The 25,880-nt window shown below is 40.9% G+C and overlaps 2 protein-coding genes and 1 long non-coding RNA gene across 6 annotated transcripts in view; 2 read left to right on the top strand and 1 right to left on the bottom strand.

Annotated features, from left to right (window-relative positions):
- KCNB2 (potassium voltage-gated channel subfamily B member 2) overlaps positions 1 to 5,204 on the top strand; it is a 272,589-nt gene extending 267,385 nt beyond the window's left edge. For both annotated transcript variants that reach the window (XM_024102789.3, XM_005309283.5), the window contains one exon: positions 1,314 to 5,204. In XM_024102789.3, the coding sequence (XP_023958557.2) occupies positions 1,314 to 3,485 (2,172 nt within the window). In that variant the 3' untranslated portion in view covers positions 3,486 to 5,204. The remainder of the gene's footprint in view (positions 1 to 1,313) is intronic.
- LOC103305886 (uncharacterized) lies at positions 175 to 25,259 on the bottom strand. Its single transcript, XR_508394.4, has 3 exons — positions 24,965 to 25,259; positions 9,105 to 9,230; positions 175 to 1,128 (listed from the first exon to the last, which is right to left on the bottom strand). It is a non-coding gene; the product is annotated as an uncharacterized LOC103305886 (long non-coding RNA).
- TERF1 (telomeric repeat binding factor 1) overlaps positions 24,312 to 25,880 on the top strand; it is a 28,640-nt gene continuing 27,071 nt past the window's right edge. For 2 of the 3 annotated variants that reach the window (XM_005309282.4, XM_008165300.4), the window contains exon 1: positions 24,312 to 24,670. In XM_005309282.4, coding sequence (XP_005309339.2) covers positions 24,520 to 24,670 — 151 coding nt within the window. In that variant the 5' untranslated portion in view covers positions 24,312 to 24,519. The remainder of the gene's footprint in view (positions 24,671 to 25,880) is intronic. The other variant, XM_024102790.3, reaches the window with a different exon arrangement.

Here is a 25,880-nt window from a genome sequence, read left to right on the forward strand (position 1 = left end):
CTTTTTCCATACAATGATCTGTGAGAACTTGATTTTGTTTGCCTTCAGCCTACTGTATAAGATTATACTTCTCAACCAAGCTTTTGCCTAATCAAATGGCCATTTCCTTCATTCTTTAAGTGCGCCCAAACTGTCATAGGCATCACAGCGATGCAGGATCAGGCTCTTAAGGCATTTCTTTTTCTTTCCTTGTTTAGACTTTTCTAGTTTAAAAATTGATGTTTGATTTTATATGTGATGAAATGAGAGATGTGAGCACTGTGAATTATTAAATTAACTAAATTGCATGATTAATTTCTGAACATGTTAATCAGTGTAATAGGGTGCTTGGTGGGGTAAGGTGGCCTAGTAGTTACCATTCTTAGCGCCATCCTCTCTGTGGGTAGGATTTGCAGTCCTTCTCTTAATCAGAGGTGCACTCAGGTGGCAGGAAGTCTATGTCCCTCCTGTAATAGGGGTCGTTGGCAGGGGAGCCTCGACCCACACACTCAACCAGGCTCTGAACCATGTCTGGCCCCTGAAGGTGCCTTCTGAGTTACCCTCCCTGGGTCACTTCCTACCGTCTGCCTTTCTCCTCCAGTCTGATATGAGGCAAAAAGAAAAGGCAACCAAAACCGTCAACCCAACCAGGTTCAACACATAGTCTTCCTCCCTCTGGAAGGCTTCTCTGGCATCCTTGTCAAGAACCTTCATGGAGAGTCTGTCCTCCTCCCCAGCCTCCCTCCTTCTGTGCTGGGTTGCTCCCTTTTCAACTCTTTCTTCAGTTGGAGCATGCTCTGCAGGTCTGGAGAGGTGGGGCTATCTGGGCCCAGTACAGCCCTTTAACCCCTTCAAGCCCAGTATGGGGTCGTACACCCCATCACAATCAGCCATTCAGTTTCTCACCAGTGAGTAAGGTTTAAAATAATTACATTTAATGCTGAATGCTAAAAGATGAATGTTTAACACAATTACAGAAACTGTGGCATTTTATATTCTTTGCCTGTAGAGTTAATTTGTATTAATGAATATCAACCTTTTTATTTTAAAATTATAGGGCAAATCATGCTCACCTTACTCATAAGTAGACCCTCTGGAATCAGTAAGAGAAGCAGTATTTGACTTGATGTGGGTAAATCTAGAGTTTTTCTTTGTGAAAATCAAATAAAAGAAAGAAAGAAAGAAAAAATAAAAGAAAAAATTTAGATAATTTTGACTTTATTTGGAGCACATAACACATTTTTTAAAGAATACAAGCAACCACTTACAAATACCTTTACTTTTAACTTCCAGGATGGGTTGCTAACCAGAGCCTTGTTTATTTTGTTTTACAGATTTTGGCCATTGTATCCATTCTGTTCATCGTACTGTCAACCATTGCTTTGTCTCTCAATACACTACCTGAGCTTCAAGAAATAGATGAATTTGGACAACCAAATGACAACCCCCAATTAGCACATGTTGAAGCTGTGTGTATTGCTTGGTTTACTATGGAGTACCTTCTGCGTTTCCTGTCCTCACCAAATAAGTGGAAGTTCTTCAAAGGTCCATTAAATGTGATTGATTTACTGGCCATTTTGCCATATTATGTCACCATTTTCCTCACAGAGTCCAACAAAAGTGTGCTGCAGTTCCAAAACGTCAGACGTGTGGTTCAGATATTTCGTATTATGAGGATACTAAGAATCCTTAAACTTGCCAGGCATTCAACAGGCCTTCAGTCTTTAGGTTTCACTCTCAGGCGGAGTTACAATGAATTGGGTTTGTTGATATTATTTTTAGCAATGGGAATAATGATCTTTTCCAGCCTTGTGTTTTTTGCTGAAAAGGATGAAGATGCTACAAAGTTTACTAGTATCCCAGCATCGTTTTGGTGGGCTACCATCACTATGACCACTGTAGGATATGGTGACATTTATCCTAAGACTCTACTCGGAAAAATAGTTGGAGGACTGTGTTGCATTGCTGGAGTGCTGGTAATAGCCTTGCCCATACCAATCATTGTGAATAACTTCTCTGAGTTTTACAAAGAGCAAAAACGGCAGGAAAAGGCCATTAAAAGAAGAGAGGCCCTTGAGCGAGCTAAAAGAAATGGAAGCATTATCTCCATGAACCTGAAAGATGCTTTTGCGCGCAGTATGGAACTCATTGACGTAGCAGTGGACACAGGAAAGCCTGGCGATCCAGCCAATTCAAAGGATACACCTGATGATAACCACTTATCTCCAAGCAGGTGGAAGTGGGCCAGAAGGACAATGTCTGAAACTAGTTCAAATAAGTCTTACGAGAACAAATATCAGGAAGTTAGTCAGCAGGGCTCCCATGAGCAATTGAATAATGCCGCTGATGCTGCTTCCAGCCCACAACACCTGAGTGCTCAAAAATTAGAGATGTTATATAATGAAATTACTAAAACTCAGTCTCAGCCTAATCTTAATGCTGGCTACCAAGATCAGCCAGTAAAACCACCTGAGTATGAGGAAGAAATAGAAATGGAAGAGGTTACTGGGCAAAGAGATCAGTTGCCAGCTGGACATACAGATGTAATAACAGACATGAGAAGCACATCTAGTATTGATAGCTTCACCAGTTGTGCAACTGACTTCACAGAAACAGAAAGGTCACCCCTTCCTCCTTACCTTGGCTCTCACCTGCAAATGAGATTCCCGAGTGACTCTGTTAATCTAGAGGACAACCAAAGAACAAAGAGTTCTCAATTTGTATCACTCACAAGAGAGAAAATGCTTGCCCCTAGAGATGTCACTTTTGACTATAAGCCAATTGACACCGCTGCAAACAATGATGGTTGTGGCTCCCAAACTGTCCTGCATGGTCATTTGCATTTTGACAGTGCCATGGAAAGCCCCAAAAGTTCTCTAAAAGGTAACAATCCATTAAAACCTAGAGCCCTTAAAGTTAACTTTAAGGAAAACAGAGGCAGTGCTCCACAAACTCCACCAAGCACTGTGAGGCCATTGCCAGTAACAGCAGGAGCAGACTTTACACAGTCTACATCTCAGCATATTAGCACCATTCTTTTAGAAGAGAATTCACCCCAAGGTGAAAGACCCATCATGCTGGGTGCTGATGCCTCGATGCTTTGCCAGGGACCTCCTAAAAGATCATCCCCTCTGTTTCCCAAACAAAAGCGTTTCACTTTCCCTTCAAAGGAGAGGAGAAGCTTCACTGAAATAGACACTGAAGAAGAAGAAGACTTCATGGAGATCTCTGGTGTGAAACACGAAAAGAAGCAGGATATCAAAACAAATTGCTTTGGGGACAAACACAATGATGGCACCCATTTAACAGACGAGCCAAGAGTCAGCTCTTCTTCACCCAAAAGCATGGGTCACAACTGTACTCAAGACATTTACCATGCTGGGAGTGAAGTAAAGAAGGACATTAACCAAGAAAGTTACAAAATGGAAAACCATTTATTTGCCCCAGAAATTCATTCAAATCCAGGAGAAACTGGTTATTGTCCCACACGTGAAACCAGCATGTGACTAGTCACAAAAGCAATAAAAAAAACTCTTCTTAAAACCACAGTTAGTAATGCCTGTGAACTAAAACATGGAAGCCTCAAAACAAAAAACAAAAAAAAGTGCATAAAATTGTTATTTTTGCATGGCATGAAGAGTTGTTTAGTTTACGTACTGTTTAAGTAAAGAGTTCCAAGACTGCTTTTTGTAACAAACAAACAAAAAGGGAGAAAAAAATGACTCAAGAACAGTGAGTAAAATAAAGAGAGTTCTGTTAGGAGCCAGTGTTCTGCAAAGTCTGACATTTTTGATCCTTTCACTTTATGATTGTAGACAGATTTTAAACTCTATGAACTTTTTTTTCTCTTGGTTACAATGAGTTTTAGAATTTGCACATGAAAGGATTAAAAGTCAATGCATGCATTCATAATGATGTGAAACAAGGTGCTTTGAGCTTGCAAAATGAATATATTTGTAAATAGTTTGGGGTCGGGGGGAGAGCTACTGTTATCAAGGATCTGTGGACATCAAGTTTCCTGGGACACAGGTACTTCCTTCACAGCACATTGCCTGGAGGATTTGTACAGACTTATGTTGCAAAATTGCAACTTCTGCTTAAAGCATCTCACATATCTTGCTTTCAGTTAAAAAGCTCATGAGTATATCTGTTTATTTAAGGGACTTCAGTATTTTTAGTTTATCTGTGCTGTAAATCATAGTATTTTTTATTTGCACAAACTTTGTTGTTGCATTTGTAATTTAAATTAAGGATTCTTGAGAAAAGTAAAGATTTAATGACCAGAATTGAAGCATTTGATATTTTATATAAGCACTGCCAAAATTTCATAATTTATAACAATGCCCCATCATAAAATAAGAATACAAACCATACAATTATTGCTGTGGCAATAAATAGGGCCAAATGCCCATCAAGAATGAAACAGTTTATATCCAAAGAGTTCTCACTCTCAATACAATTATTTTCAATTCTTATTTTTGCTGAAGAATTTTTTTCTTTCTTTTGTTTTATTTGATGATCTCCTGGGGGCCCTTTTTTAGCATTTTCCCCCTTTAACCTACAGTTCTCTTTTCTCTTTAACTATGGTGTCCATGGTCCAGCTGGAGGGCAGAGGAGCAGTTATCTTGAAGGCTGTTTTCATTGCCACTCCATGGATCAACAGAAAAAAAAGCATTTAATTAAAGGAAAATATCAGCCACCCCATTCCCCCCGATGCCAAAGCATCTTTATTTTTAGGGTGTACTTGAGCTCTGTCTCAGCCTTGGGAAAGATGCTGAACCCAAACCTAGCTTATAATGCACCAATGAAGCTCTGCATGAATGAAGCTATTCATTTTTTCTCCAGTAGATTTTTTCACTTCATAAATCCCCATATGTCTGATGAATAAGCAGATTCACAATAATGTAAACTAGCCAATATTTTTCCTAGTGAAAAACAAATAATTTCATTTTGATATTTTCCTCTGATTACTTCAAAAATATAGAGCCTGATGCTCTTCTTACTGACAGTGGTCTTACAATGATGTGGACCAGCTCCTTGCCTGAGATGAAGGATTTTCCGGTGGTTAGGGAGGTAGCCTTGTACTTGAGAGACTCAGGCTCAGTCCCTTGTTCTACCACAAACTTCCTGTGTGACTTTAGGCAAGTCACTTACCCCCTCTGTGCCTCAGTTCCCCATCTGTAAAATAGGAAGAACAATTCTCACAGAGGTCTTGTAAGGAAAAATATATTAAAGCTAATGAGGCTCTGACATACTGTGGTAATGGGAGCCATACAAGTACTTGAGATAGAGAGCTGGTGTAAATCAGCATAGCTCTCTTGATCTCAGTGGAGCTTGGCCAATTTACAGAAGCTGAGGATCCAGCCATGTGATTCCATTCACTTAAGCAAAGTTGCCCCTCTCTTAAGTGAGTGGAACAGTCCGGTCCATGATGTACTTCTCTTGGAAGAGAGGACATTTTTGTTACAAAGCTGCCTTCCCCAAAAGATTACAGAGCTGATCATGCAGAGCTTACTCAGGTCTTACCCATGTAAGGGCTGCAAGATAGAACCCCAAATACCTGTTCAATTGGCTGGACCAAATAATAAGCACAGCATAGTTCCTTGGTTTAAAATAGGAAAATCTTTAATTGTTGGTCTTTTAAGGACTTTTTTTTTTTTCACCAAATGAGTCCAAGTGTTTCTTGTGTGATTTGAAACCTTGGTGTACGATATCATTTCTCCCAATCAGTGTCTGGTCATTAATTCTCAAAATAAAAATGCCGTTTCTGTCCTTAGTTGCAGTCCAGGTAACCCTATTGCTACATATAATTTTACCTATTTCTATGGCACTCTGCTGAACACTTTTCAACCATTTGTTTCACTGTTCCAAAACTTATCTCTTGAATGTTTGCTAGTCGTTAATCTTCTATATTTATTTTTATTGTTTACTGGTAGATATTTTCAATGACTCAGACTAAATGCCAGTCCATTTTATATGCCTAAAGTGTTGGTCAGTACGTATTTTCTATTTATAGTTTTGTGAAATCACACAGTCCTATTTGATCTGCCTTTAGGTTCTAGCCAACAAAATGAAAACCAAGTTTAGTCCAAATGGAGCCCAATCCTTTAGTCTTAACCTAGGGAAAACTCCCATTCAAGTTAATGACTCTGTTCAGGCAAACCTCCAGGTCTAGGGTTCTGATGCCGCAATGTGCTCCACACAGGTGGACCTCTGAACATGGTCAGAGCCCCTTTGAAGGCAGTGGCTTTCTGTACAGGAGCAGGAGTCTGACCATGTGGAGCTCATTGGAGCTTTAATCCTTAAGTCTCCCCTGAGTTAAATCAGTCCTTTATCAAGGCCTGATTCTGCTCCTAATAAAGTCATTAAGAACTCAGTGGGTGTAGAATCAAGCCCTCATGTCTTGTGCAGGCAAATTCCCATTGAAACCAATGGGAGTTTGGCAAAATTAGGACTGAATAAAACCAAAGTAAGGACTTTGAGATTTGGCCCCTAGTAAAGTCAATGAAAGCTTTGACTGAGTAAAGATCACAAGACCGGGCCCTTATTGGCCATCGTATTTGAAACATTTTCAGAGAAGCACAGAAGCTTGGAATTGAACAGGCAAAGCCAATGCAGTTCTAATTAATAACAGTCACAGTAATTTTAGAAATCTTGAGGGCAGAAGGATCAGGCTTTAGAAATGTTCTTTATGATAGTCTAGTTCACGTAGCACAGTGTTGATCATGCTGAATTATATTTCCAGGAACACAGGCTTGCACAGTGGGCATTTCCAGCCTAGCCTAGAAACAAGGGGCCCAGTCCTGAACACCTAACTCATGCAAAACTCCAAATTAAAATACTGACCCCTGAGTAAAGGCTGCAGGACTGGGCCTGTCTCTTCCTCCAACAGAGGAAACATGGTCCTGGGTGATTTGATTCAGTAAAATTAATCCATTTAAAATTAGGCAAAACTACTTGACCTACATTTTTTTCTGCTTTTCCTGAGACTTCTGAGCCATTTCAGACCCATTCTGCTCCCATATGCCATATATTACAATAGAAGGAGACCTTTCAGAGTTTTGGGGCCAGATTCTACACTAGTATAAACAGAGCGACTCTGGTAACTCCAGATTTACATGCACACCCGTGCAACTGAAACTGGAGTCTGGTTCTTGGCATCCCTGGAACATGAAGATCATTCATGAAGATGATTTTGAAACATAGGCAAAGAGTATTTTTTAAATTTTTACATTGATTTCAGAATCCTGAATCAAAATTGTGATTAATTTTCCATGTTTTAGCCAAACTTACATGTTTAAAAGAGATTTACATATCAATCAGAACATTTTCTGATTGTCTAAATGACACTATTCCAGATGAGGGGTAGAAAGTAATATATTGCACAAAGTGCAAAGTAAATACATATAGTAAACTATGGTTATGTGGGAAACCTATGGTCTTAAGAATATAATATGGAGGATAAAGTTATTGCACTACACAATTTATGTAAACCAACACCACCTTTTTTAATAAACACAAAAAGCCTTTTAAACTTCATTTATAGAACATGTGAACCCTTATGCTGATGCAGCAATATAATGCACTGCATTCTCATTTCACAATTGGGTGTAGAAGTCAAACATTGCTACGGTTAAAGAGGTGGTTTGCCATCTGATACACCACCAAAGCAACTGAGTTGAACAGCTATTTATTTCCACTGCCGTACTACATAAGCAAAAATATGTATCTAAAACCTTGTATTCTTGCTTCTAACCTTTAAATCAAAGCAGTAATTGGCTTCTTAGTTCCTATTAACAATAGATATCATCTGGTTTCTTCTAGATTAAAAACATTGGCATGTTTTAATGGTTGTTTTTTATATATATGGATCAGCAGCTTGGTTAAGGTTCTTTATGTCTATTTGGAATGATGTTCATCCTGAAACTAAATCCCAAATATATAAGTGAAAATAGAAATAGAAATTAGTTATGTTTACAAGCAAAATGAATTAGAAATGAGAGACTCCTGAATACAATGTTTAGACTCTTCAAGAATTTCATGGAATATTGAATTTAAAACAATTTGAACTTTGACGTTCTTGTGCTTGCAAAGTAGTTCATTAACTGCTTATGCTCCTGCCTTTTAAAAATGGCTTTGCCACAAGGGCTCAATTCTGTTGTCATTATCAGGCCAAACTGCAAGCAAATTCAATGGGGAAAGTTGCAGGTTAGCCTGATAAAGGCTCCCACCCTAACTGATTACATGTTTATTTTCATTAATGCACAATTTTGGCTTTGATGGCAATGAAAAGATTTGATCATGTAACACATTTTAAATGAAACAATGGCAGAAAGAGGCTGGCTCACGGTAGCCAGCCCAGGTCCACCAGAAAGTGCAAATGCAATAAAGGGGAAGAAAGGCAGAGAAACTGTAAGTAAACAAGGCATGTTGTCAATTAAAAAAAATATCGGTTGTTCTTATGCATATATAATGAGGAAAATATGGGTATGAAATATAACATTAAGGCTCTAATTCTGACCCTAACTTACCTACAGTCTTGTATAGCAGTTCCTATGGTTCTTCATTGAGAGTCTCAAAACAGTGAATTATGTCTCCATCTACCTAGTGTGTCTACCTGGGCATTTATACCATGCTTATTATAATATTTGAACACTTTCCTGAAAAATAAACTCACAGTAAAGTCTCACTGTTAAGCTTTGCTTCTCCTCCCATTACCCCTAAATGACAGATATGGCTGTGCAAATATATAGAGAAATTCATTGTCTTGCGAACAAGGAGATTCATGCTCAGAGTAATCTCTCTTGGAAGGGAGTTAAATTTCATCCTGTATTCAGTGATGAACCACTATAGTATCCAGAACACCGAATACTTGCCACACTTTGAACCAGACAGAGCTGTTTCAAAGCTGTTGCCCTCATTTCCTGTTAACACATGCATTGTAGCAGTCTAGCAGTCTAACTATGGCAAAGTCAGCATACAGTAGGTGGGGGTAAAGGCATAAATAGAAGCTGGTGTTTCTGGAAGGCTTTAATTACTATTTGTGCATATCAGAGAAGTAAAATGCCAGGATGATTCCAAGGCTATGGATTGTTTATATGATAAGTGCCGGTAGATCCACTCACCTGAGGCTGATGAGCAGGTTTTGGGTAGATTTTCAAAGAGACTCACTTTCCCACTGTCACTTCCATTTCCTCAGAGGTTAGTTTCAGATGGCTGCTTTTCATCCAGGCACTGATCTCCTTTAGGTGCTGGGTAAATAGGAGGTGGCATTGTTAGTATTTGATCTGAGGAACAAGCAGGGCTGGATGCCATCTCTACCTATTGGTATTTGAGGCTATATGTCTCACACTCTCTCCAAACAGTTTTACGTATATTTTGAATAAGATAGACTAGAGTCTCGCAACACTGCCCAACTGAGGCCTGTGGCAGCAAAGGTGCAGTTTCCCATCACCACCCTCTATGATCATTCTAAGAAGCTCAGTGGATTTGCTCACCCCAACAGGTCTTTGCGGCATACTAGAAGCAATTTTTAGTTGACTGTTGAAAGCTATTGAGAAATCATACAGCATAAGTATGGATGTTTGTCCCTTGTCCGTGGACTAGAGGAAATCATCAACCTAAGCCATCTCAGTACAGTGTGTGGTCTAAACCCTAGTTGAAAAGGATCTAGGATTCTAATGACAGGTTTCAGAGTAGCAGCCGTGTTAGTCTGTATCCGCAAAAAGAACAGGAGTACTTGTGGCACCTTAGAGACTAACAAATTTATTATCTCGTTGGAGTCTGTTTTTGAAGTTTTTCTGTTGTAAGATAGCCACCCGCAGGTCTGTCATTGAATGGCCAGACAGGTTAAAGTGTTCTCTCACTGGTTTTTGAGTATTATGATTCCTGATGTCAGATTTGTGTCCATTAATTCTTTTGCATAGAGACTGTCCGGTTTGGCCAATGTACATGTACGAGAGACTGCTGAGTTGGAATTGATATGCAAACTAGATACAATCAACTCAGGATTGAATAAGGACTGGGAATGGCTGAGCCATTACAAACATTGAATCTATCTCCCCTTGTAAGTATTCTCACACTTCTTATCAAACTGTCTGTACTGGGCTAGCTTGATTATCACTTCAAAAAAAAATTTTCTCTTACTTAATTGGCCTCTCAGAGTTGGTAAGACAACTCCCACCTGTTCATGCTCTCTGTATGTGTGTATATATATCTCCTCAATATATGTTCCACTCTATATGCATCCGAAGAAGTGGGCAGTAGCCCACGAAAGCTTATGCTCTAATAAATTTGTTAGTCTCTAAGGTGCCACAACTAGGATTCTAATGCAGGTCAAATGTTCTTGGAGGTGACTCTTTCCCAGCTTCTCCATCACTTTGCTTAGGGAACAGAGATTAGATATTAGGCAGTAGTTGGGAATACTGGTTGCATTGCATGATGGCTTCTTGAACACTGATGTCAGCCCAAAGAACATGGTTATACCATATGAGATGTCATACTAGTACAAAGGGGTGAGTCAAGGGTGGAGTAACAGACGTCTGTGTGTTTCCTGTGCTGGGAGTGTAAATACCTTTGGGAAATGTCCCACTGATTTAAGCAGAACTACCCATTAGCTTCAATGAGGATTTCTTCTAAAACATCAGTGGTATATGGCCCTGTACTATTACTTTAATGATTATTTTGGTATTTAATTTCCTTTATGAGGGCTAATAGAGGACCATGCTGATCCCTTTGTAGAGTTGGGGACTAACACACCAATGAATATTGATCTTCTTAATTAAAATTTCCCAGAGAACACAATACTAATGAATTCACCTAATTCAAAATAAAACGTTATGCTGTCCAAATCTGCTAATTAAATGTAATAGTGATGTTTCATCACTCTGTATTGTCTGTACTCTTATGGTTAATGTAAACACTCATAAAATCTCTGCTGAACAAAAGAGTAGTCTGGGCAATTAATTTCATTGGGCTAAATTTTACCCTCAGGTAACACTTAGATCCTCCATTGACTTCAATGGGAGTCACACAAAGTGATCAGAAGGAAGAACAAGGCTCAGCATGAACACTGAAACAAAATGAGTATCCTAAATTACAGTGTCTTCAAAGGACACTTGCATATCTACACTGCAATTAAACACCTGAGGCTGGCCCATGTCAGCTGACTTGAGCTCATGGGGCTCAGGTGGTGGGGCTGTAAAACTGTGGTGTAGACATCTGGGCTCAGGCTAGAGCCTGGGCTCTTGGACCCTGCCCCCTCATAGGGTCATAGAATCATAGAATATCAGGGCTGGAAGAGACCTCAGGAGATCATCTAGTCCAACCCCCTGCTCAAAGCAGGACCAACCCCAACTAAATCATCCCAGCCAGGACTTTGTCAAGCCAGGCCTTAAAAATCTCTAAGGATGGAGATTCCACACCTCCCTAGGTAACCCATTCCAGTGCTTCACCACCCTCCTAGTGAAATAGTTTTTCCTAATATCCAACCTACCTCTCCTACTGCAACTTGAGATCATTGCTCCTTGTTCTGTCATCTGCCACCACTGAGAACAGCCTAGCTCCATCCTCTTTGGAACCCCCCTTCAGGTAGTTGAAGGCAGCTATCAACTCTCCCCTCACTTTTCTCTTCCTGGGCTCCAGCTCAAGCCCAAACATCCACTGCAGTTTTACAGCCCAGCAGCCCGAGCTCTGCAAGCCCAAATCAACTGACACAGGCCAGCTGCCGGTGTTTAATTGCAGTATAGACACTGAAGTGCTTATACAGAGTCTGACAGGAAATGTCAGGAGTGTGACAATAAAAGTGTACTCTTGAAAGGCCTGATTCTTCAAACATTTGTATCTGAGTACCCTCTTATCTCACTATCCGGAAAGATATCTGAATACCAACCATCACTTTTCAGGGATATAGCCAATCCTGCAGTCTTTGACTGGTCCTGCTCCTCTTACTCATGCAAATTGCCCTATTTGAAATCAGTGGGACTACTTGTGCATAAGAAAAGCTGGATTTGACCATTTGTGAAAGTGAAATTCTCACCATCTACATTCCTAGTTATTCCAAGTGAAGTGAACTGAGGAAGCCCATGTATGACATTAGCTAATGGTTTGATCATGTGACAGTCGAGATTAGCACTTCAGGCCTGATTCTCCAGTACTTTGCACCTTCAGTAGTCATTTACCCATGCAAACTGAGTATGAAATGTTACCAAGTCGCGATGGTAGGCTATTGGTGGAGCTAATGGAGTGGGCATCCTGTGGTGGCTATACATTAGCATGTAACCCCTTGTCTTCAGTAGAATTACTCTTGGTTTACACTGGTGTGAATGAGAGCAGACTCAGGCCTGAGGTGCATTACACCTACTTTTCACAAGTATAAATGGCTACACAAAGTGGTGGACAATCAGGCGCTTGGACTGTATATTTGTGCCCATCTGAAATGAGCGTGTAGGATAGACCTCTTTGACTCATCAGTTTAAAAAATGACGTTTACTTTTTTTACAATTACAGGGGGAAGTACATATATTTTATACTGGTACTTGAGCTAGAAGTTCAGAAAACAAAATATGTTGGCCCAGATCCTCAAAAGTATTTAGACCCAATGGGAGTTAGGCACCTAAATACCTTTTGAGGATCTGGGCCATTATTCCTGTTCCTGCAGTCTCTATAGAGGAAGCCAATGGGAGTTTTGCCTGTGTAGAACTGAAGAATTGGGCAACCTATTTTGACTTTAGGCAAACCAAACAGTATCTATCACATGTTGCAAAATGGAAAAATAAAAAAGCTTGTTGTGGGACAATCAAGGGCACATTTGGTAGAAGCTGAGTTTTGGATTTATACCTTTGTATTTTCAAAGAGTTATGCAGAGTTTTAGCCATAACTCCTGTTAAAGTTAAGGGGAGTCATGCACATAAAATGAAACATTTAGGGATTAGTGTACCAAGAAGTTGAGAGTTGACTCCATAACCTATTATTTTAAGATATTTGTAAATATCAACTAAAATATGTATTATTTCATCTTTATAAGTTATTTATTGTATTAGGTACAGTAGCATGTACTATAATTAGTTTTACTGAGTTTAATGAATTTTACTTTGTATTCTTTTGTGAATGCTCTGAATGCTGCAGAAAAAAAAAGCACAACAGTATTTTTTCAAGTTCTCTCGGCACGATAGCAGTGTCCTCACCTTGTTTCATTTTACAGGATTAGCAGCATTTCATTGTAAAACGCTCTGTTAACAACATATCTCTTTCTTTACAAAAAACTGTCGCTAGATGATAAAGGCATAATGTGATAAGTCTTGTCTAACCTCATTCATCTGCCTTTACAAAATGCCCCAGACTTGTGGGAGAATTTGCTGCTTTTGCTTCACATGTTGCTTGTCTTGGGGTGCAGTTGGGAATTATAACAGGGCATTTTGCAATGGTAATTGCATCAAACATGCTTTGTTTCATTATTATTATATTTATTAGAAATGTTTTGATTTAATTTCTTTCGGCAGATAATACCATTTAACAATAGTTTACTGTTTTTCAGCTCCCCACCTTACACCATTAGTATAATAACTTCTCACATTTAATGGTATTTGTATCAATGTCTCCATATCAGCTGCATTTTAACCTCATAAAAAAGGAAATGTGATTTTTTTTTTTTTGCTAAACTAGATTTTGCTAATCAACTAAATATTTCTGCACCAATCAACATATTAATATGCATGTGGTAGTCTGTACAATTGTTCAACATCAGAATACCTGTTTGATTTATGTCAAATGTCTGTAAAATGAATGGCATTGTTCTCCATTTCAGTCTGACAGAATAAGCAGGATAGTAAATAAATGTGTAAATGAATCATCTGTGTCTCATTTCAGTTCTCTGCATGAAGCCACTTTACATTAAACATTACATACATACCAATACAATAATCCATAGTGTCTTTAGATTTCATTATTTTACAATATCATACCAGGAGCTCTAGTAGAAAATGTGTAAGGAAATAAATTAAACAACTATGCAAATGAAGTCAGAATCCATTATTTTTCCAAGAAAGTAAATACAGGGCTTCTAAGCTGTTTGTTCTCTCTCTCTAACATTACTACTACTACTACTACTACCTTGCATTTTTATAGATCAAAGACCTCCGCAATGTACAAATGGGTAAATATTATTATCCCCATTTTACAGATGAGGAAAGGGAAGCCTAGAGAGATTTAGCAGTGTCTTGAATTTTCAGCAGTGTCCATTAATCTTGGGTGCCTCGATTTTTGGACACCCAAACTGAGACACTTACGGGCTGATTTTCAGAGGTGCTGAGCACCCAGGATTCCAGTTCAACTTAACAGGCACTTTAGGTGCTTGACACCTCTGACAAATAAATGTTAGGAAGCCTGAACATCCAAAATTATTGCACACTTCTGACAAGGTTAGCCTTAATGCTTGGAACACTGGCATCCTCTGCATGGAGGGTGAACCCAGCTTCCTCCACCCCCCCACGACTCTGAAAGAAAGATAATCTGGAAACTACTCAAATGAAAACAGCAGTAGGAATAACTTGCACTTGTTTCCTTTTAATAACAGTTTTGATATAACCAAACATATTTTGTATATGAAAAAGTATTTTTTCATTTTTTTTCAATATGCAGAGAGTCTATATCATTTAGAAACGAATGCATACAACATTTTCCTCTCCAAAATGAAAGCTGTTTTTGAATTTCTATGTCTGATCTGTAAAACAATGAAATAAAGATTTAGGGCCAAATTCTGCCCTTTAATGTGCATGTGTAATTCCTACTATTATTGTTTATATCACTGTAGAAGCCCCATTCAGGATCAGGGTCCCATTGTGTTATGTACTGTACAAACACATATGTAGACACTTTCTTGTACTGAAGAGCCTTTTTGTGTTGATTTTTAACCTCAGGACTACTTAATGCATAAAGCACATAGATCTTGGTAGCACAGATGAGTAAGTTTTGTTCTGCTCTTCTTTTATTTTCAACCTTCCCTTTCTCTCCTGGCCCCAGAGAAGCCCTGCTTCACCCCTCTTAGTGCTCCTCCAATTTACCTACCCTGCCCGCTGTGTGACACCATGCACACAGAGAAAGAAGATTTTGGTTTGTATTAAATAATCAAATCTAGTGATTACTCTTAGTAGTCCCAAGTGTTTCAAAGTATCTCCTAGCCCATGCACCAGGCATAAGAGACCTTTATGTCCTGGCTTTCCCCTGCCCCCTGCCAACAAAGTGCAGCAGCTCCTTCTTTCGTGCCCATTGCTCTGTGCGTGGAATTTCCACTAACTTCAGAAAAGTCTCTAGGATCCAAAAAGGAGCTGTGGACTGATGCAGCAGCATACGCAAACTGATTATACTTGTTGCATCCCACACAGCATTTGATAGGAATGGACTTGATGATGCTAATATACGGTAAGTACAGAAAATGTCACTATTGACCTGGTGTCAGTGCAATTGATCTGCAATTGAACATGAAGTCAAAGGGGATTCAATGTTGGAAAGCAGACAGGCACTAGACCAGGCTATTTCATGAGAAGCATCATATCTGAAATGTACCAGGGATGGGAATTAGATAAACAATATCTCCTAAGGACTGTGAAGGCGGAAGCAGCCGCAGACGTTCAAGAAGGGAGCAATGTCCAGGGACCAAACTCAAACTGCATTGAGGCTAGTGGTTCTGGGTAAAGAGATCATCCTCTAGTCAACTCAACAAGCAAAGTTGAAGCACTACCTAAAGGTCAACATTGGAGAAAAATAGTAAAAAGGCAACGAACCATAAGGCAAGTTGTCATTAGAAGCAGCCTCAATGTACTGTATGGGCCCAACACTAAGGTCCTTACTCAATTTCCATTTAAACTTTATTCAGGCAAACCACCATTGAATTTAAAAGAGTGAATTAGAAGCTGACCAAAAATTGAATAAAGACCTCATGATTTGACCCCAAATGAGGATTTGAGCAATCTTCTATCCCAAAATAGGATATAGATGGGAAATATAATAATAATAATCACTTCTAAAGTGTTTTTATGCAGAGATTTCAAAATGCGCTAAGGATGGTAAGCATCATTATCCCCACTCTGTGATAGGGAAAATGAGGTGCAGAAAAGTTTTCTACAGTCACAACAAGTAAGTTTCAAGGGCAGGGCTAGAACCCAGGTTTTCTGACTACTAATTATATGCCTTATCAACTAAAGCACACTGTGGCCTATCAAACCCCCCTTTCTACTTGGTATATTCAAACCTGATTGTTCATACAGCATGTTGTGTTTATGTTGACAGTTAGCCAACAGGCAGCGTATGTAACAGAAATAACTAAAATCAGCCATACAGCAACATTTGTTTGTTCTAACAAATGTGCATTGGTGCACTTAAGTCCCAGCAGGTTGAATTAGTGGACACAATAGACTATAGGAATAAAGCTATCACAAGAGGAGGATACATAGGGTGTTGGTGATCAGGGACTCCTTCTGAGCGGGGCCAAGGCATCCATCTGCTGATCTGAACTGATGTCCCAGAAGGTGTGCTGCCTGCCTGGACCTGCATCTGAGACTTTACTGAAAAGTTGGCAAAGCTCATCTGTCCTTCTGACCACTGCCCTATGCTGCTCATCCATGTGGCCACTAATGGTACTGCCAAGTATGACCCTGAGCAGATCAGCACTGAATACAAAGCTCTGGGAGCGAGGGTAAAGGAGCGGCGGGCACAGGTGGTGTTCTCCATTCATCCGCCTGGTTGAGGGTAAGAATCCAGGCAGGGGGACACCCATCCTGGATATGAATGCATGGCTGCGCAGATGGTATTGATGGGAAGGCTTCGGTTTCCTCAACCATGGAGGCTGTTCTGGGAAGCAGGACTGCTAGGAAGAGATGGGGTCCATCTGACCAAGAAGGAGAAGAGCATCTTTGCACACCAACTCGCTAACCTAGTGAAGGACTTTAACCTAGCTTCAAAAAGGACAGGTGACAAAAGCCCACCGGCGAGCATAAAAAAGGCAATCTTAATAGAGGGCTAGATGTTGGGGTTGGGGGCATGGAAAATTAAAATAGGGGCATAGGAGCATCAAGAGGGAAATGAGTGCAGGAACTTGCTAAACATCTTAGATGTCTATACACAAATGCAAGGAGTATAGGAAATAAACCAGAAGACCTGGACATATTCATACATAAACTGAATTATGACTTAATTGGCATCACAGAGACCTGGTAAATCTCATGACTGGAAAATCAGTACAGAGAGGTACAGCAGGCAAGAAAAAAGGGAGGATGTGTTGTATTGTACATCAAGAACATATACACTTGTTCTGAGGACAAAAGAAGGTGAGAGGCAGAACAGTTAAAAGTTCTTGATAAAAATAAAAGAGTCTACTATAAACCACCAAATCAGGAAGAGGAGGTGGATGACGCATTTCTAGAACAAATAACGGAAGTATTAAAAACACAAGACCTAGTACTAATGGGAGACTTTAGCTACCCAGACATCTGTTGGAAAAATAATATGGAAAACACTAAATTTATAGGAAGTTCTTGGAATATACTGGGGACAACTTTTTGTTTCAGGAAGTGGAGGAAGTAACCCGGGGGACAGCCACTTTAGACTTCATTCTGACCAACAGGGAGGAATTTGTCACAAATCTTAAGGTGGAAGACAATTTGGGTGAAAGTGATCATGAAATGGTCGATTTCACTGTGCTAAGGAAAGGAAGCAGTGAGAGCAGCAAAATAAGGATAAATGACTTAAAAAAAAGCAGACTTTAACAAACTCGGAAAATAGTAAGTAAGGTCCCATTGGAAGAAAATCTAAGAGATAAAGGAGTTCAGTAGAGCTGGCATATTAAAAGCACAACTGCAAACTATCCCAGAGCGAGGAAGAATAGTAAGAAGCCAGTATGGCTCCATCAGGAATTCTTTACTTACCTGAAAATCAAAAAGGAGTCCTACAAAAAGTGGAAACATAGATGAATTGTTAAGGAACAGCACAAGCACGTAGGGATAAAATCAGAAAGGCTAAGGCACAAAATGAGTTACACCTAGCAAGAGACATAAAGAGAAATAAGAAGAGGTTCTTTAAATACTTTGAGAGCAAGAGAAAGATGAAGGAAAGTACAGGTCCTCTATATAGTAGGGAAGGAGAGCTAATAACTGATTATATCAAAAAGGCTGAGGTGTTTAATGCCTATTTCACTTCAGTCGTCACTAAAAAGATTAATTGTGACAAGATACTTAACACAATACTAATGACAAGGGAGAAGGAAAGCAAGCCAAAATAGGGAAAGAAGAGCATAAAGAATATTTAGATGAATTAATTATATTCAAGTCAGCAGGGTCTGATGAAATTCATCCTAGGATACTTAAGAAATTATTAGCTGAAGTAACCTCAGAACCGTTAGCAATTATATTTGAGAATTGATGGAGCATAGGTGGTCCCAGAGGTGCCAGAGGACTGGAGAAGGGCAAACAAAATACCTGTCTTTATAAAGTGATCAATGGAATTATAGACCTGTCAGCCTAACTGTGATACCTGCAAAGATACTGAAATACATTATTGAACAATCGGTTTATAACACTGAGAGGATAATAGCATTAAAAGGAATAGCCAGCATGGATTTGTCAAGAACAAATAATGCTAAACCAACCTAATTTCCTTCTTTGACAGAATTATTGAGCTAGTGGATCAGGAGAAGCAGAAGACATGGTATATCTTCATTTTAGTAAGGGTTTTGACACAGTCCCAAGTGACATTCTCAGGGAAATGTGGTCTAAATGAAATTACTATAAGGTAGTGTGCACAACTGATTGAAAGACCGTACTCAGATAGTAGTTATCAGTAGTTCCGTATCCTAATGGGAGGGTATATCTAGGAGGGTACCGCAGGGATCAGTCCTGGGTCTGATACTATTCAATATTTTCATTAATGACTTGGATAATAGAGTGGAGAGTATGCTTATAAAATGTGTGGATGACACTGAGCTGGGAGGGGTTACAAGCATTTTGGAGGACAGGATTAGAATTCAAAACAACCTTGAAAAATTAGAGAATTGGTCTGAAATCGACAAGGTGAAGTTCTGTAAAGACAAGTACAAAGTACTACACTGAGAAGGAAAAATCAATTGCACAACTACAAAATGGGGAATAATTGGCTAGGTGATAGTACTGCTGAAAAGGATGAGGGCGTTATAGTGGATCACAAATTGAATATGTCAACAATGTGATGCACTTGCGAAAAAGGCTAATATCATTCTGAGGTGTACTCATGGGTTGTCATATTCAAGAGATGGGAGATAATTGTCCCACTCTAGTCAGCAATGATGAGGCCTCAGCTAGAGTACTGTGTCCAATTCTGGGCACCACACTTCAGGAAAGATGTGCATAAATTGGAGAATATCCTGAGGAGAGCAACAAAAATGATCAAAGGTTTAGAAAACCTGATCTATGAAGAAAGGTTAAAAAAGCCAACTGGATTTGTGTTGGTAAAAGTTTATACACCATCCTACACATTTGGACTTTGGACTTAATAAAGGAATTTATTATTAAATTAGTATCTGGTGGTCTCCAATATTAATAATTTCTTATATTATTAATAATACCCACAGTATATGATGACCTAGGTAATCAAAATCTAGTCAGTCATAACTTCCAAAGTTAGATGTTTCTCATGGCAGCAGCTACAGAACAGCTGCTCTGGTTCTCCCTGCCTTGAGGGGAAGATTCTGCCAGCTCTCTGTCCCCACTGGGATCACTTATGCAAGGTCAGTTTACTCAGGCTCTTAATGCAGCCCCAGATTGTGTACCTTATGAAATATTGGGAAAATACACTGTTTGGGGGTATGGGACTACTCAATATTAAAAAAATGAATAGTGGGGCAGCTCCAGTTCTTGAACGGGATAAAAAATAAGATTTTAATAAATATAAGTAACAAAGAAGTTAGCAAACAACAAATCAGTTCTCGAGTTATACAATAAAAAAAAAAGACGAGTATATTTATGGATTTTTCCATAATGTTTCTGAATGCTTATCTTCACCCAGGAGGATGAGGATATCATTTAAAATATGTACCATTATATAAACTGTGTAGTAGACAATATCACTATGTGTGAAAAAAGTTTCACTTGAAAATTCCCAAAGGGGAAAATTTAGAGGGAATTTTCGGCTCAATTAGCATTTCCAGTCCTCCTAGAATTGCCACATCATGTCACAGAAATGTAGAGCACTGAATGAAAAAAACTGTAACCACCTAAACGTATTATTATATATTATATATTAACTTGACATTCATTTTGATATTTCTGTCAGAATAAACCCCTTTGTTACTCATATATTTTCAGTATACTTTCAGAAGCATCACCTCTCACAAAGATTAAGCTTTCAATGATTGACGTTTAAAATAAAACATTAAAAATAATAGTGAAAAGGAATTGTACCAGTTTTAAACTTTTAAATTTTTTAATGACAGAAAATGATTCTTTCCTCATTTGGAATCATGATGTTGAGCCAGCACTACATTCAGTTTTGTCCAATAATTCACATCACACGCTTTGCATCCTCGGGCATTACTTCAACCTCTGATCCTTTCTACCCCTTTTAGATGTAGCCTGATAAATCTATTTACATCTCTTTCCCTCTGTCATCATTATCAATGCTTTCACAATATAGTGTTGCACCAATCCCCAACCCCTTACTTTCCCTCAAGCCTTTTAACACACATAGTGTTCAGATAACCAATGCAGCCAGAAAATCACAATAGTTTCAACACCTTACTTTCATGGGAAGGAAAAGTTCCTGAGCTGTTAGTTCCTAGTGTCTGGCAAACTAAGCAAAGAATGTAAATTACAGACACTAGAACAGCTGGAATTTCTGCCTTCTAGACAAACAAAGTTTCTGAGAAATTCCTAATAACCATGTCATGGAAATGTTCATGATCTAGGCCCACATTCTGGTCTGAGTAACAATGGTGTACATTGGGAATAATTCCACTGAAGTCAATGGAGTTACTCCCTATTGCACCAATATAACTGAGATCAGAATCTGGCCCACAGTTTGAAGGCCTTATTCTGCAAATCCTTACTCAAGCAGTCTTTAGCACATAAAATGAATTAACATAAGGAATATTTAAATGAGTAAGAGGTTGCAGAATGGGCCCTGTATTTGTTTAACCTAAGGGCAGGTCTACACTACTGCTTAAGTTGATCTAATTTATGTCGCTCAGGGGTGTGAAAAAGTCCCTCTCCCCAGCGACGCAAGTTTTGCACTGTCCACACCAGCGCTATGTTGGCTGGTAATGCTTTCCCGCTGCCATAGATTACGCTTCTTGCTGAGGTGGAGTAATTATGCTGAAGGGAAAGCACTCTCCCGTAAGCATAGTGCGTCTTCACCAGACATGCTAAAGCGGTGCAGCTGCTATGATGCAGCCTCGCCAATGTTGTGCTGTAGTACAGACTTGCCCTAAGTGCCTGATCCGGAGTCCTTGCTCGGGTGAAACTCTGATGAAGTTCATCAGAAGTTCAGCCTAAGGACTGCAGGCCATGTCCTAAATTACTGTAAAAGAACATGGGAAAGGGTCCACAAAATTGTGAGAAATGCTGGTTTCTGGAAAGAAGAGGGACAGTTGCCCGTACTCTACACTGGGTTAGATTACCATTGTTCTTGTTAATGGAAGTTTCATACACTAAACTATCAACACTGGTTGTGTACTCATTGCCACAACTGTGCTAATGGGTATAGTTGGTCAGACTGTCAGCTGCGTTCTCTTAAACTCTGTTTGACTCTTTAATGTAGCTCCTCAGGAAAACATTTGGGTTAATGTGATAGAATAAAATACCCTTGAACTTCTTTTCTGTGTGAATTAATCTTTGCAGGGGGGAACTGATCCCCATAGAGTTTGTTAAACTGAATCCCCTAATGTTTGTTTCTGCAGCTACCTCACATTAAGTGAGAATCATGCTACTGATACTTTTTTTGTAATAAATATCAGTTTAATGTTCATTTTAAAGTTGTTTAATATTTAATAATGCATAAAAAGGAGTGAATCTATATATGAACTTCGGAAATCCCACAAAATTATAAGCAAACCAAATCAAAGAAGTGCTAACAATATTCACTACGGCATCTACACTACAAAGTTTGCGAACGGAGCTATGTCGGCTAAGAGTGTGAAAACAATCACACCTGTACCTACAAAAACAACAAGGAGTCTGGTGGCACCTTAAAGACTAACAGATTTATTTGGGCATAAGCTTTCGTGAGTAAAAACCTCACTTCTTCGGATGCATAGCTATGCACATCCGAAGAAGTGAGGTTTTTACTCACGAAAGCTTATGCCCAAATAAATCTGTTAGTCTTTAAGGTGCCACCAGACTCCTTGTTGTTTTTGTAGATACAGACTAACACGGCTACCCCCTGATACTTGACACCTGTAGCTGACACAGCTATGTTGGCAAAACCCCCAGTGTAGACAGAACTATGCCAACAGAAGAGTACTTCTGTCATCTCGACTCGCCGCCGTGAGGACGGCCAGGTAAGTCTAACTAAGATACTTCGACTTCAGCTACGCGAATAGCTAATGCTTTAGCTAATGCTGTAATGTAGTGTAGCTATGCCAGCTGAACTCCTGCTAGTTTACATGGTGTCTTCAATAGGGGGCTCTGCTGGCATAGCTATGCCAACGAAGACTCTGTAAGTAGACAACACAGAGTGAAATATCTAGGCTTTCATTTATTTTAAACTCCTTTTTATATTGCATGTCCTCAAGTTATACACAATTACAAACAAAACAAAATAAATCTATGTTACAAGAATATTATTTAGGTTGCAGTACTCAGAGTACTCAGAAGTTAAAATGCTTGATATACCGTTGCCCATTCAACCTTAATTTTGCCCACTTGTGCGTCCATGCACCCAACTGGAAAAAGGTTTAAAAAAAGAACCTACAAGAACTATTTGAAATCTGGAAAATCTGCCTTTTACTCAAAGACTTAAGAAACTCAATATACACCGCTACGTCGATATAACGCAACCCGATATAACATGAATTCAGATATAACGCGGTAAAGCAGTGCTCGGGGGAGAGGGGGCTGCGCAATCCGGTGGATCAAAGCAAGTTCAATATAACGCAGTTTCACCTATAACGCGGTAAGATTTTTTGGCTCCCGAGAACAGCGTTATATCGAGGTAGAGGTGTATTTAGTTTATCCAAGAAAAGATTAAGAGATGACTTGATCTATCAGAAGAAGGCATACATAACAAGTTCAAATACTTGAAAACTGAAACTATGTATATTCAGACCAGAAGTAAGGAGCAAATATTTAATAGGGAGGGTAATTAAACATTAGAAAAATTTACCTATGTGGTGGATTCTCCATCACTTAAGAGTCTTTAAATCAAGACTGGATATCCTAAATGATATGCTATAGCTCAAGCAAAAGTTACAAGAAATTATTTTGTGTGGTTCTGTGGCCAGTCATTATGCAGGAAGTCAGACAAGACGATCATAATGGTTCCTTCTGGCCTTAACGTCTAGCAATTGGTTAATCCTGTGCACTGAATAAGGCAAGGATCCTGTGGGAAAATGCTATGTGATCATATAATTAAAGTCTGTATCATAATGCACACACAGAAGGAGCAGAATTAAGATGTTGTCCAGACAAGTGTAAACTTGGCTTTTCCTAGCTTTTGCGAGCTTGACTTTGCAATCTAAATATTATTTTAACATATTTTATATGTATTTTCCTTTTTTTTTTTATTTTCTCACAGCTCTGAGTGATGTAGTTATACTGATGTAACTTTGTAGCATAGACCTGGCCTAACTGCTGCTCCTGACAGAATGTCCCTCCTGCAGCTCTGATGCCGCCAGGTTGGTGCCCAGGAAGGGCTTCATGCAAGAAGTGTGGGTGCGTAAGAGGCTATGGAGGCGCCAGAGGGAGGAGGTGAGGGGAGCTGCAGCGGGAGGGAGCTGCAGGGGTGACGGGCGGCACGGAAGAAGATGCAAACGTGAGAAGTAGAGGGGCACCCGGGGCTTCCCTAAGGCGGCAGGGACCATAAACGGAAGGAGAGTTCTGCCAACCCCAGGACACACAGTACACCCCATCGCTGCCTGGAGCTGGTAGGGCGTGGTGTGTGACGTCCCTGTTCCCCCTCCCCCCGGCAGCTCCCAGCCAATCAAAGTCCCGCTCACCAGAGAGTTTTATTGACTGAACGCGGCCGTGAACTTGCCCATGTCCCCACATAAATTGCTTCAATGTAATGCCCCCAAACGCTCCCGCTCCAGAACCTTTTCCGCCCCCTTAACGTCACTTCCTGTCCCGGGGGTGGGGAAGGCTCTGCTGCGGGAGCATTTGGGGGCATTACATTGAAGCAAACAGAGGCCGGGGTTTGCAGGGCGGAAGAGGCGGAGCCTGAGTGAGGGGCACGCGCGTAATGGTGACGTCATCCCGCCCGTACTGCGGTTACTGGCGGCGCGGGGCCTGACGTCATTTGAGCGCGGGTTTGAAAATACAAAGCGGGGCCGAGGCGGCGCAGCCGGGAGCGCGGCCCCGCGGGGAGATGGCCGGGGAGGGGGAGTCCCCCGGGCTGTTCGCAGAGACAGAGGCCGTAGCCGCGGGCTGGATGCTGGAGTTCACCTGCTACGCGCTATGCCGGCACTTCCGGGAGGGGCGCACGCGGGACTTCGAGCGGAGCCGGGACACGGCGCAGGGTGAGCCGGGCTGAGCCGGGGGCGGTGCTGGGGAAGGCGGGTCGCGGCCACTCCGTGATTGGAGCTTTTTGTGTCGTCACAGCTATAGCGGCCGCTACAGGTGCGCAGGCAGCGCGCTAGGCCGGGCCGCGTCTCGTGCTGCCGTGGGGAGGCTTCCCCGCGCGTGGCCGCCCACACGAGCGTGGCCACACAGGGCCGCCCCGCGCTGCCTCCTGTCGCCGACTGAGCTGTCGCCCCTCCCTGCTCTGACCGTGGCCCCAGTGCAGCTCGGGCCGAGCCCCCGTTGCCACTAACCGTCCCGCTCCGTGAGGTGCATCGGCTCGCTGCTGAAGCTCAGTCTCGTGGAGCGCTCTGCCGCCGCACTCCCGGCCCGCTCTGGTCTCCGCGGCAGCGCTTTGCTGGAGCTGGCTGCGCCCTGGAGATCCCCTCTCCTGCCGCCGGAGAGCCTCACGGTTGAACGTTTTTCCTTCCCCCGATCAGGTGAAAATGTGAAACCCGGGAAAGGGCTGTCAGGAACTTGCGTCTCTGGAGAACCTGCGCGGGGCTTTTCCGCTGCTGCCTGAAAGGCGCTTGTCAAGTTCGCTTCCTTGCCTCAGGCAGGAGTGAGATTGACAAGAGCCTTCCCAGTTGGCAGCTCGGACACGCCGTCTTGATTTTTCCCACCGAACAGTTCACTTTCCCATGGAAAACTCCGATGAGCTCTAGGTAGCGCTTACAGTGAGACACACTTGTGAAGATTAGTTTGGGAGTTCCCCAAATGTTTGTTCCAAAGTACAGACACTTGTAGTTCACCGTAAGGATCAGATCTGTGAACATGTCTACGTGTGACAGTTGTTTGGGGTTACGCTTTTCCAGGTTAAGTAATTTGAAACCACTTGTTTCCAAACCAGTGCATCCACACTACTTTCTTATCCCAGATTAAGCTAATTTCCTTCAGCATCTGCATGTGTATCCTCCCTGGTGTCCACAACATGCCAAAATTCAATGATGGCATTCTTTGCAAAAGTACAGGCTGGCTCCTCATAGTAGCTGCAGACCACATGAGCTCTTGTTGTTGTCCCTGATGCTTTTATAACCCTGCCAGAGCGCCTTCTCCATTTGGCCACTTCTAGATCTGGGCATTCAGTGACTGCTATTCAGATGGTCTTGGGAATACTCTTTTCCCCAGAGGGCAAGGAAGTCCAGGAACTCAGCCTGGGGTATGGCTGCT

The sequence above is a fragment of the Chrysemys picta genome, chromosome 2 (assembly GCF_011386835.1).
Source record: "Chrysemys picta bellii isolate R12L10 chromosome 2, ASM1138683v2, whole genome shotgun sequence".
Taxonomy (NCBI): domain Eukaryota; kingdom Metazoa; phylum Chordata; order Testudines; family Emydidae; genus Chrysemys; species Chrysemys picta.